A 17,897-nucleotide genomic window follows, 5' to 3' on the forward strand; every position below is an offset into this window, starting at 1 on the left:
TCCAGAACCAGCATCTCCAGCTCAGTCACCCTAGGCTTGTTGTTAATCCACTTGGTCAAATCTGCGATATTATCTAAATCTTGACGCAAACGCCTCCTTTGGGTAATCCAGTCTTGCAGATTCGCGACATCAATCCCCCTGTCTCGGTCCCCAGCTGCTGACTCGTTGAACGGCAGATCACTTCTTATCAGAACTTGGCGTGGAGGGGTTTGCCCCGAGTTCAATGTGGCCATCGGCGGCGCAATGATAACCCTATGCCTTGATTTTGCGGGACCGAAAGCTCTGCTGTTCATCTTGTACAAATATGTCTGGAATAAATCTCTCTTTTGTATTCCCTTCTTCTTTCGTGTAACGTCAGAGGTCCAACTCGGTGTCGCGTAGCCATGCCCGCATCTCTGGTTCTAAGTCGAAGAGGCTGGCTTCTGAAGGTGGTCTATATAAGGGGCAGATGGTGATTATATGGTCGGCGGTCTGCTCTGGGTCACCGCATTCGCATGCCGCACTGTCCGCCAGGCCCCACGCCTTCATTGATGTTTTAAAGCGACCGACACCAGTTCGTAGACGGTTCAGTGTGGTCCATTGCCGGCGTGGTAGGTCGTCTCCTCCAATGGCGCCATCTCCTGGGTCCCAGATGTAGCGGTGGATTCGGGAGGGCCCGGCTGACTCCCACTCCTGCTTCCAAGCTGCTGCCAAATTTGTATTCCCTGTAGTTGCTCCTCTACGCCTATTTCTAAATCATCCCTCTCGTCTACGCCTATTTCTAAATCATCCATCTTTTCGATATTAGTTAACTATAAATTGTCTTGTCTTGACCTATAAAAGGTAAGATTTAGGCCAATTGTAAATGCCAATGTTTTGCTTTTGGCATCTCGGTTACTCCTCTGGGCTGGTCTGCTCCTACATCGACTCGCCTTGTGTTTACGCATGGTAACCATGGCACCTGTAGAGGCGTTGAGGCTCGCGTGTGTTTACGCATGGTAACCATGGCACCTGTAGAGGCATTGAGGTTCACGCATGGTAACCATGGCACCTGTAGAGGCGCTGAGAAGAAGACACTATATAAATAAACACTACAGGTTCCGGTAACTTTCTCATCTTTCTCTTCCTTCAAATAAACGTAAAGGTACACCAAATAACACCATGGTGTAAACATTGTGTTGCATGTCTATGGGCAGAGATCTGTGCCACTAGAAACTGAATTTGAATTACTGACATTTGAATTTGAATACTTTTATTGAAAAAATGAATTTGAATCACATAATTTGAATTTGTATTGTTTAACTTGAATAACTGAATTGAAAAACTGAATCAAGTTAAAGAATACAAATTAAAATTATGTGATTCAAATTAATTCTTTTAATTAAAGTATTCAAATTGAGCAATTCAAATTCAAATGTCAGTCATTCAAATTCAGTTTCTAGTGACACATATCTCTGCCCATACATGTCTGTCTATATTATGTTGGGCACAGACAAAATAATTCCGATTATAACAGATAATAACAGATTTAATAAAGTCATCATTATCATCATCATCCCCACCATGTTAGCTCAAAGATCATAGTGTAAATAGTTTTGACTTGTCGGTGGGCAATACTACTCTTTCGGATCAGATTTGTGTGGATAGTAAACAGGGTTAAATGAACACTCCCATGTTTACCTCTGATTTACTATCCAGTGTGACTAGCTGGCTGTGTTGCTGAGGTCAGCGGTTAGCTAGTCATTAGCTGATAACGTTGCGCGGTCCTCAACCTATGTGATAGTAGGAGTAGGCTATGTATGTATGTGAGTGTGTGTGTGTGTGTGTGTGTGTGTGTGTGTGTGTGTGTGTGTGTGTGTGTGTGTGTGAGTGTGTGTGTGTGTGTGTGTGTGTGTGTGGGCTGGGCTAGCCCTGCAGAGCGCGGTCTAACACGTGCTCGTCCTGCACAGGGAAGGGCATGGTGACCCGTAGCTGTCTCTGGTCCTCCATGGTGCGCTGGATGGTCTCATAGGCGTTTGAGTTACCGGACCAGCACCGCCGAGCCACCTGCAGGGGACGAGGCACGTGGAAGGTTCAGGAACTCGAGGAACATAATCCTCATATCAGGGTGAACAACATGGATAGCAATTGGATTCGACATCTGGGATCTACATGACATGTGCCCTCACGCTGGGTATATTTTGACACATCCCATGTCTGAGAACAAATACTTGAATACTAAAATACATCCAAATAAAATACACCTCTGTATTTCTATCTCCCAGGCTGCTGTCCTGTCCAACCAGTCCCTGGCTACTCTCCCTCTATCTCCCTCTCCCTCTATCTCCCTCTCCCCCTATCTCCCTCTCCCTCACCCCGTTGGAGACGTCCCAGTTGAGCATCAGGCTGGCCCGCTTCGCCGCTTCCTCCGAGCCGTCCAGGAGCAGACCGAACCCTCCGTTCATCACCTCGCCCCTAGAGGGAGACAGAGAGACACAAAACAGTCAGAACTGGAAAAGAGGAGGGGGCAATGAGCGGAGGCAGAATCTGTTTGTTTTACACCGTATCAATGTGGATATCATTAGGGCCCTGAGAAGCTGAGTTTTCCCTGTTCAGGGGGGGGGGGGGGGGGGGGGGGGGGTCAGGAAAGGTTTCTGGTTCCTTGATATAAATAGAGATTGAGAGGGTCAAGACTAAAGGCCCTCACCAGCCGACTCCTCCTCCGTTGTGCAGGGAAACCCAGGTGGCTCCTCGGAATGCGTCACCCACAAAGTTTTGGACGGCCATGTCTGTCAGGTAGGAGGGGGGGGAGGGGGGGGGGGGTGAACAACTCGACAAAGAGACACTTTCACACAAAAAGTGAGTCATTGCTGCTGCTGTTGGACCAGGTCTCTCTCATGAAAAAAGAATTGAGACATCAATGAGACTAACCTGAGGTTAAATCAATAAGATCACAGGATCACGGAAACAATGGCCGTCCAGACGATACGTGTGCTGCACGTTTTACCTGCGCAGAATGCAGATCCGTCGTACACGTTGGAGGTCTCTCTGAAGGGGCTGTCTGTGCCGCTGACGTCGTGGTGGTCTCGACTGATGACCACCGGTGCCTGTTCAGAGAAGGAGAAGGACAGTCCGTCACCAACGTCACTCACTAGGGGGTTCATTCCCCCGCTGCACACACTCAAACCCAAACCCAACAGGCTGTTCACAGCTCATAATGTCAATTCACACAAGCTATGACGTCGACATAGAGAAATGAGCGAGACTGTTTTTGTAATGCGAGAAAAAACAAACAAACGAACTATGTTCTTACTGACACCTTCCCATCAGCAATAGCTTGATTGATGGCCAACGCGATGCAGACACGGCCTTTCTGGTCTGAGTAGAGGATCCTGGCTTGGGAGCCCACCACCTACAGTATGCATATTAGAACAACCAGACATAACCTAAGACGTTTTCATTGTATGTCAACTGAACCGTTGTATTTTTATCTGTCCTCTCTCGGGGTGGTTGACGATTAATTCATTTTTTTTTTTTAAGTTATCCTTTCTTTCATATTTTTCTTTTTATTGCAATTGAGATTTGACAGGGAGGATGGGTGAGAGAGAAGGGATGACATGCAGGATATGTCCGCGGCTGGAATCGAACCAGGAACCCTGTGGGTTACATGGTCGACGCTTAGTGCGCTTACACCACCAAGCACCCTGTTGACAATTAAATTGACCCGTGGGTTATTATCCGACAGGCTACCATGTTGTGTTTTCCCGCCTCTCGGATCCACCGAATGTTGTCGTTGTACTGCTGCCGGACTCGCTCCGTCACGCCGACGCTGCTCTCCTGCAGGACGGTGGCAGCGATGTCGTCAGTCAGCGCCAGGTCACGGGGGTCGCCAGAGGTGCAGACCCAGCGGAAAGGCCCAAAGCCCAGGGAGAAGATGTCTCTGTGGGCGGAGTCAGAGGGGGTGAGGGTTCACAGAGGCACTAGAGAGAGAAGGTCAATGTCCATTCACTGTTCCCTGCTCCTGAATCATCTAGGAATTATACAACAAGTCGGCGGACCTGGGGGGGGGGGTCAATAATACGCACACTCTAATCCATGCGTACGCACATACATTGGAGAAATGAGTAACTGCGACTCCGAAGGCAGAAGGATGAAACTCGAGAGACGCTTTGAAATTGATACCATTGTGTAAAATGAATCGAAATATTACCTCTCATGTATTATATGAAGAGTTCCCTGGAGTGCACAAAACATATTTGTGTGCACACTGTACTTATCTTCGCCCTTGTCCTGTAGTACATATCACACTGTAAATCTTGTACATATCATATTGATATTCATGCATGCACACACATTTACTTTTTACATTCATATTCATTGCACGTACACTGACTTTATACTTATACTTTACTTATATTCACTGTAATACCGTATACTGTCCCACCATGCACTGTCCATACATTCATGGCTTTTGCACTATGCACTCTTTGCACTGGTTGCCGAACTGCATTTCATTGACTTAGTACATGTACTCTGCCAATGACAATAAAGTTTGATCTAATCTAATACTAATAAATAAAAAATAAAAAACATGATTTAGGATAATAAATACGTCGTAGATATCTGTTTTTGCCTTTTGTTCAGTTCAATCGGGAATCATATTTAATTGGATCTTTACAATACTTGCATGTTAAGAAATGTATTCTCATAATGTGAACAACAGTAGGACAATTCACTTTAAACTGATTCCGTTTTCGATGCCTCAGACGGGCAGATACGAGTACAGAGTTTCATATATTGTTATCACGTTGTGCAGAACTGTTGCGCAGAATTTCACTGGGTGGAATTTCTTTTTTCATTGTCATCATGCAGTCAGTATAGATTAATTAGGGGTGTTTCACTGTTATAAATCAGAATATTTGTGTGCGTAAACGTTATGACTTTAGTACGTACGCAACCTTTTCACGCCAGTCCTACGCACAGTTTTATAACTGATCCCCCGGGTCTTTGTCCTGCTGCTGACCCCACATGACCCACACCATAAGTACTGTACACTTCCCCTGTGCTGTCTCAATGTTATGGAAACTTAATGGGCAATGTTCTAAACATCTAACTATCCAACCTGCCCCCCCCGCCCCTCACCCCATGATGTGCTGGACATAGGAGGGGGGTAACTAACTAACTATCCAACCTGCCCCCCCCGCCCCTCACCCCATGATGTGCTGGACATAGGAGGGGGGTAACTAACTAACTATCCAACCTGCCCCCCCGCCCCTCACCCCATGATGTCCTGGACGTAGGAGGGGTAGCGGAAGTCTGTTGCTCCACCCCCTTCCTTCCCAACCGCCGCTCCTGAAAAGAGGGAGAGAAAGAGAGAGAGAGAGCCCAGTCATCCACCTAGAGGGGACCCAGCTTTCTCTTGGATTCAGGGGATCAATATTGTTAAGTGTTGTGTGATCTGTCCATTCCTGTGTGTGTGTGTGTGTGTGTGTGTGTGTGTGTCTGTGTGTGTCTGTGTGTGTGTGTGTGTGTGTGTGTCTGTGTGTCTGTGTGTCTGTGTGTCTGTGTGTGTGTGTGTGTGTGTGTGTGTGTCTGTGTGTCTGTGTGTCTGTGTGTCTGTGTGTCTGTGTCTGTGTGTCTGTGTGTGTCTGTGTGTGTCTGTGTGTGTCTGTGTGTCTGTGTGTCTGTGTGTGTGTGTCTGTGTCTGTGTGTGTCTGTGTGTCTGTGTGTCTGTGTGTGTGTGTGTGTGTGTGTGTGTGTGTGTGCGCCACACGTCTCTGTGGGACATCAGACGGTGAGCTGTCAATCACACCGCCGCTCCAGTCTGGCTGCAGGCTGTCTGGGGTTGGAGGGAGAGGTCTGAGGTCAGCGTCTGAGGAGAGGCTGCGTGGTGAGAGGCCGCCGTCACGGACCAGCTCTCCCTTAAACGTGATTGGTGGGCATCTGTGGAGCCTGGCATGCTGACGGGGGAGGGAGGGGAGGGAGGGGGGGGCACAGATGGCACCTCATCACTTCCCCCGACAGCCTCATAACCATAACACGTTCCCTAATTACTCCCCTCTCTCTTGTTTATTTTGTCGTTTCATATTTAATTTCTTTCCTCCTTTCTTCGATTTTCTTTCCCCCTTCGCTATTACCGAATGTATCGTTACAGAGCTAGGGAACTGGTGATGGGAGACGCACGCAAGCACACGCACACGCGGGCGCGCGCACACACACACACACACACACTCACACCTGAGGCAAGTGTCCAACCACGTAGAGCCACCCAAACCGAAGCAGGATGTGACAAGAGAGTGCGGAGCCAGGTATTGTCGGTAATCTTTAAAAAAATCAAATCAAATACTCGTCATCTGACAAAACATGGTGTTTATTACCCACAGCGCCCTCTACCCCCCTCCCACCACCCCACAGCGCCCCCCCACCCCCCCTACCATCCGTGGACTGGGGCCGTATGGCTAACAATGACTGACAGGGTCTAGATAACAGGCTGTCTGTCAGGTGCCGTCTCTCCCTCCCTGGCAGTGCGAGGCTAGGGCGAGGGAACACAGATATACGACGACACGGAATCATTCTGTCAAGAGTGTGTGTTAGTTATACCGGATCTACCGCTCGGCTCGGTGCCCGAAGGGGGGGGGGGGGGGGGGCAAACAAAAGTCAAAGACAAAAAACAATAGCTTGTGTGTCTGGAGCGGCTTTTTTCGAACGCAATCTACGCCGATGGATCCGTACGGATGTTGTTTTTGTCCGTTCTGTCGGAAAACAAAACACACATTGGGAAATGTGTTGGGGGGGCCGTTTATGGAGAGTTATGTGGCGTCTCGGCGGTCCGCTTCGCCCACCTTTGTGGTTTGGCTTCGGTATAACGGCCGGTCCTGGTCAACACTGGCAGGCTATGATAAGACACAGCGACGTTCATTTTGATAAAGAAGGGATGACCGCCGCCCTATCTAACGATATATCTCTTCCTCTCTCCCTCCCTCTCCTCTTCCTATCTCCCCTCTTTCTCTCTCTCTCTCTCAATCTCCCCCTCCCCTCTCTCAATCTTCCCCTCTCTCTCCATCTCCCTCCCTCTCTCTTCATCTCCATCTCAATCTCCCCCCAGGCTCATAGACTGCTGCTTGTTACCCAAACACTACAGCTCGCTAATGATATCATTCAGAGCTCCTTCGCTATCACTCACCCCCCACACAGTGGCAGACACAAACACCAACACCAACTCTCATCTCTTTTTCCCTCCCTCCCTCCCTTCCTCCCTCCCTCAACACACCAGAGGATACAGAAATACAGAGGCAATTAGGAGAGGAGTGGAGCAACACCATCGCCTGTACTGAACTCTCCTTCTCTACCCGGTATACATTTGTTTTGGTTAGGTCTGGATTTTTCTTTTTTTTCCTTTTTCTCTCACCACACAAGAAAGCTTCTCCAACCCGTTTCAGCCGCACAGGAAGCGCAAGACAGCTGTGCTCTCGAAGCCCCAACCACCTCCGCTCCTTAAGCTGCTCGCTCAGAGACGGAGCGGGAGAGACGTTACGGACGTCGGCGGAGGAGGCTGAGTAGAGCTGACAGTGCCCTTTGATTGGTCGGGGGCGAGGAACTGGAGCGTCGGCTAATGGGACGACAGTAGAGCTCTCCACTCCTTAATTGGCCGGCGAGTTGTCGTCGAGTAACCCCCCACACCCCCCCCACCCCCCTCTGCCATGCCGTGGAAAACCAATTCGGTGCAAAAAAATCCAACGCTGTGGGGCTCCGTCCCTGTCTCCTTGAAGAATATCACAAACCAACCATTATCGTTTCTCAAAGCTGAGGCCTTCAGAACAGTGAATCTGTTCTCTCCTTTTTTGGGATGTTGTTGTGTAGTGGACTTCACAGTCATTGTCTAAGCCTTATCGTCCCCCGCCCCCCCCCCGTCCCCCCCCGCAATGCTTAGCATCCTCATTATTTTCCTAATGCAGACACAATGAGCTAACTTCAGTGCAGTCTTGACCCGCGGGAGTAGGGAGATAGCTTCCACCCACAAATGGGCGCCGTTCCCATCTCCGCTTGGTTCCCTCTAAGCCATGTCTCCGGAGACCTGTTGGGAAGGAAAAGTAATTTCGAAAGCAATTCTTTGCTTGGGAGATACGAGAGCTCTTTCTGATGGATGAGGGCTCTCCGACAATAAAAAGGTAGAGGTAAGTCTTTATTAGGCAGACACGTAAGGAGGATTTACTCTCCTCATCTTCAAAGCTCCTGGTCCCTCTGCTACTCCCTTTCGGCTACTTCTGGGAATTCATTGTTCCTTGGATATCGCTCCCGGTTTCCAATCGTTCTTCAGCGCTCAGGTGTTAGCTACAGTTGCTTCGTGTTTTTTTAGTCGGACGGTGGGGGGGGGGGGCGAGGCGCTTTCCAGCTTGGATGCGAAAGCAAAGCGTTCTGTCTTGTCCTTCAGAGTCCCTCAGAGGTAGAGAGAGAGAGAGAGATCTGCATAATGAGCGAGCCGGACCCCTACCTAGCCAGAGATCATCAAAATTCAACAGTTACGGTCTATAATCAACAACGTATTAAAGTAAATTAGAGGTGTTAGAGGTCGTTTAGCCCCTTGACGAATCACGTCGAGAGGTTGAATCGGCCAGAGCAGAACTCATGTAGATGACTAACCCTGATTCACTACAGAGCCCTACAGAGCTGAGCTGAGCCGAGCTGTACTGGGCTGGCCTGGTTGCACAAATACTGTTGAAAGGGACAACGTCAAAGGGAAATATCAGAGCCAGCACAGTATGGTTCGGGTCAGCCCAGTAGTGAGTAATGCCCCCTAGATAGGTACGGTCAGGTAGGATGCAGGCCCACATCAGGCACGTGCCGTGAGCTTTTAGATTGGGTAAGCATAAAATATAGAAATACACGTAATTACACATACACGCTATCAGTGAACGCAGTTTCAAGGAAATGCAATTTTGATGCCCTAGAACCCGCTAATAAACTGTAGTGTCACTGTGTGATCAGATTACCAAAAACAAAAAAAACAGTTGCCAGTTTCGACTATATCAGGGGTGCTCATTGTTCAATCTTTTTTGAACCAAGATATTTTCAAGTAGCCAACCTGCTGAAATCGACAAGTCCAGTTTCAACATCGCACACGCACACACACACAACACAGACACACACCGTTTCCACCCTCCATAGTAAACTCACAACACACTTTCTTTTCACACTTTGTCACACAGGCACTTGACATCACATCACAAACCCTCCCTCTCTATCTCTCTCAAACACTTTTGGTCCAGAAGGCACGGACAGCGACATTAGGCCAATCTCAGCGATTGATTAACCAGCTCTCTGATTGATTGATTAAGCAGCTCTCTCTCCAAACACAACGGCACAGACATTCAAACCAAACCATATAGCTAAACAAGCACAGATCGCCACCAGCCTCGCGAATCATATAAATCAGCAAAGAAGCCATGACGTAAATGTAAAAATGATATCTTACCTTTACTTGAAAACGAGGTCCATGCACCTCTCCTTGCGAAGGAACACCTCTGTCACTTTAGTGTAAAAGTCACTCGCCTGTTGCAGTTTGTAAAGTCTCTCTTTTTCAATTGAGATCAGGGCCAGTGATGACACTGACAGTAATGTCCATATTCACAAAATTAAAAAAGCAAGTTATCCTTATTGATTAGATCGTTTGAGCTAGGTAGCATAAACTATTCTGCCGGGCGAGAGAAAGTAGTGTGAAATGTTATGTGAACTTGAAAATGATAGCCAATCAGTAGCTCTTGAATCGGAATGAAAGACCTACTGATTGGCTGTAAGCATGCTTACCCTGGCCACATTAACCAGCGGGCTGAAGCATCGAAAAAAATAAAAAAGACATTTTCACGCATTCGAATGTACGGGAGGGAAAGCAGACAGAGGAGTGCTTATATGCAACGCAAAGCAGAGTAGGGAGTGCTTTCTCCTGCAGGTGGCGCTAAAAATGCAACGTCAAAATGAATGACTCCTGCTGCCCTGGGACCTAAAATACGACTCTTTTAATGAAAACAAAGAAACGGTTTAAATGCACTTTTATTTTAATATTTTCTTTCCTTTCCTTTTTTCGTTGGGTAAGCACTGCTTACCCTGCTTATATGGACGGCACGTCCCTGGCCCACATACTGTAGCACATAGTGTAGCACTGTAATGGATCTTGTGGCAGTGTTGACCAATCACAAACCTACTGGTGGCAGTGTTGACCAATCACAAACCTACTGGTGGCAGTGTTGACCAATCACAAACCTACTGGTGGCAGTGTTGATCAATCACACCCTTACTGGTGGCAGTGTTGACCAATCACAAACCTACTGGTGGCAGTGTTGACCAATCACAAACCTACTGGTGGCAGTGTTGACCAATCACAAACCTACTGGTGGCAGTGTTGACCAATCACACACCTACTGGCCGTAGGTTGATTAAGCACCACTATCTGCATCGATTCCCTCTCGGTTGACTCTTTGGTGGCTAGCTGGTGTAACCAAACATGTGTGTATATGACACCGTCAAGAATGGCCCGTGGAAATGGAGATGGTGTTTGTGTGTGGGACACAATTTAGCAGGGAGTACAAAAACACTGTCTTGTTACCCTCAGACGACACCGTACACATCTCTTTAAAAAAGCCTTAAACCAAACACGATGGTTTCCACCCCCCAACTAGAACAGCCATGGGTGGGCTGATTTGACCAAGTGAGTAAAACATTTGTTATATCTTTGTTCTCAATCAAATTTCAGGAACCTCCTTTCACGACTTTTCCTAGATATAGTGCGTTCTACCACCCAGTATCCGATACATTTTCAAAATAACATCAGGACAAGCTAGTATGAAGCTATTTTGTAGTTTTTCTGTGTAGGAGGCAGGCTAATTTATAACACGCGCCAACTAGTGGTCGTGGTCGTGTATGTAGCAGCTTAGACTACAGTCATTTGACCCCCGAGGCGGCTGTTATAGTCGGTAAAAAAGGCACGGCTGTTCTAGTGTTAAAACGTGTCCGGTGTGTTCGTCAGGCTCCAGTGCGTGGTCATTAAAGTATGCTGTGTTGACTTGACAGCCGCATCGAATGAATGAAGCTTGGAGATGGGGGAAAGGCCTCACTCGATAGATCTGTGAATCCGGCGTCCTCTGCGGAACCTCGACGTCATCCTTCCGTTAATGCCTTCAGCGAGGCGTGAGAGACGGGGGGCTGCGAGGCGACACACCCTCCTCGGACCACCACAGAGTCTGAGGGAGGGAGTCCCTGAAGAACGCACATCTCGTCTAGAGACGCGAAGCTGATTGTATGGACGGACAAACGGCCACTCTCCTTGTCCTCTCTGAGGACGCAATTAGTGAAGATACGCAATTAGTGAAGTTATTTTTCTGAGTGGGGCAGTCCCACTCATATTTTTTTTCATTTTATAGGACAGATATAGTGAAGACAGACAGGAAAGTAGGGAGAGAGGGAAGAAGGGAGAGAGGACCTGTCAGCAGGGCATGGGCCGGATTCGAACCCATGCCGACATGGGCATATGTGTGCACTGTAGACCACGGTGCTAGACCACTGGACCACCCCAGGCCACACAATTAGAGAAGTTATCTGAGGAGTATCTGAGGAGGGTCAGTGAAGTAAACTCAACATGAGCCGTCTCTCTGTAGATGAGACTGATGACCAGTGAGGGAAAGGGAGAGAGAGAGAGAGAGAGAGAGAGAGAGAGAGAGAGAGAGAGAGAGAGAGAGAGAGAGTAGACAGTGAGAGACAAAGGGAGAGGCAAAAAGAGAGAGAGAGAGAGAGAGAGAGAGAGAGAGAAGGAAAGAGAGACAGTGAGGTGTTACAGAGAGATGGACACAAGACAAAAATAAAAAGAGAGAGAAAGAGAACAAGAGAAAAGAAAGAGAAGGAGAAATATATACAAAATGAAAGAGAGAGAGAGAGAGAGAGAGAGAGAGAGAGATGTTGTAGAGAGATGTGGTCGTGAAGAGGAGGGGAGACACCAGGCCTCCCACCCAGAGGGACCTCAGAGAGCAGCGTCCATGACAGAGACAGTGAGGAGAGGAGACAGGAGTGGACACAAAGGACCGACCCAAGAGCCCGGGCCATCTCCTCCTCTCCTCTCCTCTCCCTTCTCCTCTCCTCCCCTCTCCTCTATCCTCTCCTCCTCTCCCCTCTCCTCTCCTCCTCTATCCTCTCCTCCTCTCCCCTCTCCTCTCCTCTCCTCCTCTCCCCTCTCCTCTCCTCTCCTCCCCTCTCCTCTCCTCTCCTCCTCTCCCCTCTCCTCTCCTCCTCTCCCCTCCTCTCCCCTCTCCTCTCCTCTCCTCTCCTGTCCTCTCCTCTCCTCTCCTGCCATTTTGCGGTGACACCTCAGAGACACCAGACGACCTGTCGGCCGCTATTGCTGTTAACACGGCTGATTGGAGCCCATTAGCCCCCCACAGGCCCGACAACACCGCCACTAGAATCCCACGCGCGCTGAAATTGAAACTAATAGGGCCACACAGCACAGACACAGCAGAGGGACCGCAGGTACTTTATGGTGTTTGGGGGCTGGTTCAGGCAGAATTAATGGGCCAGCAAATAAAGTATGCAAAAAAAAAGAAGAAGCATTTAGGAAAACAGCTGGCTAAACATTGAGGCCGTAATTATGTGTGAGTGTGTGTGTGTGTGTGTGTGTGTGTGTGTGTCTGGTGTGCGTGCGTGCGCGTGTGTCTGGTGTGTGTGTGTGTGTGTGTGTGTGTGTGTGTGCGCGCGTGTCTGGGTCTGGTGTGTGTGTGTGTGTGTGTGTGTGTGTGTGTGTGTGTGTGCGTGTGTATGTGTGGATGGAATCACAAGCAGCATCGGATTCGAGCAGCATCATGCTTGGCCTGTCAATCACCCAATCATCAGTGCAGAGGAGAGAACATTGGTATTGACTTAATGAGGCCAAAATGACGATACTGGGGGTAATTTTAACCCACTTAGGTGACAACAACACAAGCGGGTCCCCAAATGCTGCCTGGCCCCCAGAGAGAGCCCCCTTCTCTCTAGGCAGCGGCCCCCCAGTCAGAGTCCTCAGGCACTGGAGTGAGGAGGAGCCAGGGATCCCACATGGCTCAAAGAGTGTCCCACTCCCACCGTCATCTCTCTCTCTACCCCCCTCCGTCTCTGTCTTTGTCTCTCTCTCTCTGTCTCTTCCTCGCCTTCCCCCATCTGCGTCTTTCTCTCTACTCCTCTTCTCCCTCTACCTCTCCTTCTGCCTCCATCTACATCTCCCAGAGGATGGGCGACGCTCTCCCCGAAGGCTGCACTGACACATCCCTGCTAAATACACATCATGATTGCATTCTGGGAGTTGTAGGATGTCTAACTAGTGGTCGAGGACGTGCTGACGCCTGCTGGAGGCTCTCTGCTGCCTCTCACCAGCGGTGTGGGCCTGGCACGGCCTACTGGACAAGCTGGGGCTTTACACACCAGAGAACCCACCTGAAAACCCATACTGTTTTTTCGCTCAGATGGTTTTCCTTTCACACTGTTGTTTCCAGCAGTTTCAGCAGCTATGGTGGACGGCTGGACGCGTAACCCAGTTCAGCTCAATTCAGTTCAGCTCAGCTCTGTTGTGTAAATTAGAAAAGTAGAATATTCTGGTTTCACCGAGTCAGTCTGTGAGAGGGATGGACTGACGTCAGAAGAGGCTGGTGGAGGTAGAAATCGGAGGACAGGCTTTCTACCTCCACCAGCCTCTACCCCTCCTCCCACTGACGTGTGACGTGTGACCTTTCTGGCTACTCGTCGGTAGTGACGGGGAGAGTTTTCCCCAATACAATATGAGCACTTTGGGTGTCTAAGAAAGGACGTATATAAACGCAATCAATTCTCTCTCTCTGAAGTCGTTCCAAATATAAAGCTACCCAATCACACTCCCCACAACACCGTTACTCACAACCAATCAGGCAGGGGAGGGGGAGGAGATAAGAAGACACACTTGCGAGGGGTTGAGAGAGCTACCGGTAATCAGAGTTGGGCTGTCAAGGGTATGATGCATCGTCACTACATGTTTCAACACACACTGCATGGCATGAGCATCGCATCATCCGATATGACTTGTGTCCACATAGGTCATATAACGACTCGATTATGGATCATACAGTATGCGTCCATTATAACGTGTGAGAATTGTCAGCCGCTATCGCTCCCGGCGTAAAGAAAACAGGATTTAAGTCCTTTTTTTTTTTTTTTTTTTTTATGTCAGTCGTGCGCCAGAGACACCACTATTAACTTGAATGGGGTTTACTGTGTTGTGGTGAAATGTAGGCTATGTCCATCCATACACACAGCACATGACCATTCACACACCTCTGGAACCAGACTACAGCTTCAGCCTATAATTTTTTTATTCCTTTCCATCCCGCCAAAAAAAGAGGCAACTCCTTGCTTGGAGCGTTCTTTTCATGTTTCAGCTGTTCGACAGACAGCTAGCGGCACTAGTAAAATGCTAATGTGTGTGTGTGTGTGTGTGTGTGTGTGCGTGTGTGTGTGTGCGTGTGTGTGTAATGAATGTGGGCTTTCTGATCTGAGATTCCCATTGATGAATCGGAGCGTCACCACTGTCTCAAGGTGAGTCTGACGCCTGCCCTCTCTACGCCCTGCCCTCTCTACGCCCTGCCCTCTGCCAAGGCCTCCACCACGCCACACACAGGACGTCTCACCACATCCACACAGGACATTTCACTTTCTTCCCGTTTTTTTTAAATATTTTTTATTAGATTAGAGTAGATTCAACTTTCATTGTCATTGAAGTACAAGGACCAGACAACGAAATGCAATGTTTGTGACAGGAGGGCAAGAGTGAAGGGTGCTAGGGTATAGCAGTCGTCTGGTCTAATACAACACAAAGTAATTTGCACAAGCTACAAGTAGCCCAAAACAAAGCAGCTCGTATAGCTCTGAATTGTCCATATAGAACAGGTGGCATGGCAATGCATAATCAACTCACCTGGTTAAATGTCAAAAGTAAATTACATCACTCACTTGTGTCTTTCATTAAAAAATTATTCTACATAGAATCCCAGAAGTACTCTATAATAAACGAACATTCTTCTCAGATGAACATCAGTACTGTACTCGGCAGGCAGCAGAAGGTAGATTCAGGCTGCCTCCATGCAGAACAAAATGCAGCAAAAGGAACGGTTCACTACAGAGCGACGGTGGCATGGAATTCATTACCAAGCTTTTTAGTTTCAGATAGCAACAGAAGTTACACAAAATTAAAGATGTATCTGTTTACATACGGGATACCCTGAAAACAATTAAGTGTTTCTCCATGGTGAATTGAGCTATCTTGTGATCCCAAGGGTAAGGAGAGTTATGTTTTTGTCTCTCCACCTTTCTTTCTGTATTATTTTTCTTTATTTCGTTATTAAGTTGTCTTCAACTAAAAATGTCACAGGATCCTTTACATGGTAAGAAAAACCCCTTTACAACATCCAGCCAAGTGAAGAACAGTCTCCAGGAGGTAGGCACATCATTATCCAAATGTACCATAAAGGGAAGACTTCACATGAACAAATACAGAGAGTTCACCACAAGGTGCATGCCGTTCACAAGCCTCAAGAATAGAAAGGCCAGATTAGACTTTGCCAAAAAAACATCTAAATAATAGTCAGGTTTGTTATATAATTTCGTGGGAATTTTTGGGGGATTTGCTAATCTATACATTTTTGGAAAGGGCATTGTATGAGGAATCAGAAAATATATGTTTCCATTTGCACAGATGTCTGAAAGGCGGCCATCTTGGCATTTAAGAAATGGCCGCCATAATACGTACACACGTTTTGTAATATCTTGGCTTCTAAATAAGCTAGAACATTTTAACTGCTAAACCTACATTTTCAGGGTCAAGGAATCCAATGGTTGTAGTTACAAAGCTATTTTTTGTATTCTTTTTTTTTTTATATCATCACAAAAAAATGTGTAACTTATACTTTAAGAAATTGTCGTTTTTCTATTACTTCCATACGTGAGTCCACAGACCACCGTATGATCACGACAACCTCCTGCATTAGATAGTCTCGATGTTATGATTTAAACTTTTGTTGGCTTTTTGGGGGGATTTGCTAATCTATACATTTTTGGATGTTATGGCAACAGCCAGCAACCAGTAAGGCAATACAGAGGCAGGTAAATCTTTAGCCTAATGGCATATTTAATGATCTTCTTTCGGCGTATGGGTAGTTGTTTTCCTCTCCACTCCACCATGCTCGGGGCCGAGGGGCTACCCTTTTACCACCCCGAGACCTGGTTGAGGGGCTCACCCGGGCTATATTTCTGGACACCCCTCCAGAAGCCACGTCATCGTCTCGTCATCTAGTACCGACAGAACATGCATCCCGTTGGGTGGGTGGTACACCGGGCAATCCAGGATAACATGGTCTGCGGTTTGGTCCTCTGCGCCACACTCGCACGACGCATTTGGGGCCAAGCCCCATCTGTGCATTGATGAGCGGAAACGCCCGATGCCGGTCCGGAGACGATTGAGCCTCACCCAGGATAGCCTTGGCAAGTCCATCCCGAGGGGCTCAGGGCCGGCGACTGGGATATGGTCGCGGAGTTTGGAGGTGTTTGCCTCCCACTCCGCGCGCCACATATAATCCGCCCATCCTGCCGCACTGATGTTAAGATCTCTGCATTGCTGCCTGAGATCCTGTGCGGCAGGCACAAATGGGTGTCTTGACTTGAGACGCCGGGAGGGCTCCGCTGTTATAGTGAGCCTATCGTGGAGCAGATGGTTATTAAGCTCCACGGCCCGGCAGGCGAGACGTGCTGTGGCTCCCATGCGGCGGAGGCCTGCGGGCTGGATGCCTGCTAGGGTGGGAAGGTTGTCCACGGGGGTAGGATGCAGGCATCCTGTCACAAACCGCAAGGCTTCGTTTATAGGCGAGTCGATGAGGCGGGTGTGGGCACTGCGACACCATACTGGGGCGCAGTATTCACTAGTTGAATAAAGGAGGGCTAGGGCTGCCGTGTGCAAGGTCTTTGCGCCGGCGCCCCAGCCTGAGCCAACCAGTCGCCTCATCAACGCCACACGAGCTGTTAACTTCTTGCGCAGTGACTCGAGGTGCCGGCGAAACGTGAGCGTCCTGTCCAATGTCACGCCGAGATAGATTGGCTCAGCGGAACATGGCAGGGGAGTTCCATCTAGGTATACTCTAAGCTCACATTTAGCCTCCCTGTTGTTAAGGTGGAAGGCAGCCGACACCGTCTTTGCCTCGCTAAGCTTCAATCTCCATTTCCGGAAGTATGCCACTAGTGTCTGCATGTCCTGGCTCAGAATCCCCTCCACAGACTGCCAATTTCCAGCAGAGTGCACCACTGCGAGGTCGTCTGCGTAGGCGTACTTCCGCGAGAGTGTGTTGGGCAGGTCATAGGTGTAGATATTATAGAGATGGGGGGCCAGGACCGATCCCTGAGGGACGCCGTTCTTAAGGCGTCGAAGCCTGCTTAGCTGTCCGCAACCGGTGGTAAGGGTAAAGCTGCGATTACGGATGAGCTCCATGATCATTCTGACCATGTGCCTGTCCGGCAGCAGGCGGAGCAGCTTGCAGGTGAGGCCGCGATGCCATACGGTATCGTAGGCAGCCGTCAGGTCTATAAAGACGGCCCCGTCTCGAGGATCTTGAAGGGGATGCATAACAGAGAGATGGGACGGTAACTCTTAGGGTCCCCTTCAGGCTTATTCGGTTTAGGGATCGCAACAACTAGGGCTCTTCGCCAGATTTTGGGGATCTTGAGTTGGCGCAAACAGGAAGTGAGGAACGCTCTCAGGCAGGACTTCAAGGCGGGTGCGGCATGGAGAACAAGCTCCGTATATCATATTTAATGATAAAAATAGGGAATGAAACAAAATAAATGAATGGGAGGAATGTGGGGAGTGTATGGTGTGCTGGTTGTTCTGTTTGTGGGATGTGTATTTACTC

The 17,897-nt window shown here is 48.6% G+C and overlaps 1 protein-coding gene across 1 annotated transcript; it reads right to left on the reverse strand.

Moving 5' to 3' along the window:
• Positions 1-1,360: 1,360 nt before the first annotated feature.
• On the reverse strand, positions 1,361-13,966 carry LOC308172953 (urocanate hydratase-like; the record flags this gene model as incomplete). The annotated part of the gene is made up of 9 exons (XM_080547919.1): positions 1,361-2,025; positions 2,334-2,433; positions 2,666-2,747; positions 2,966-3,065; positions 3,272-3,370; positions 3,709-3,898; positions 5,238-5,310; positions 5,732-5,918; positions 13,907-13,966. The coding sequence occupies 9 exons, from the start codon at positions 13,964-13,966 to the stop codon at positions 1,885-1,887; spliced, it is 1,032 nt and encodes a 343-aa protein (XP_080404045.1). The 3' UTR covers positions 1,361-1,884.
• Positions 13,967-17,897: the final 3,931 nt, after the last annotated feature.

The sequence above is a fragment of the Nansenia antarctica genome (genome assembly GCF_963989245.1).
Source record: "Nansenia antarctica genome assembly, chromosome: 18".
Lineage (NCBI taxonomy): Eukaryota > Metazoa > Chordata > Actinopteri > Argentiniformes > Microstomatidae > Nansenia > Nansenia antarctica.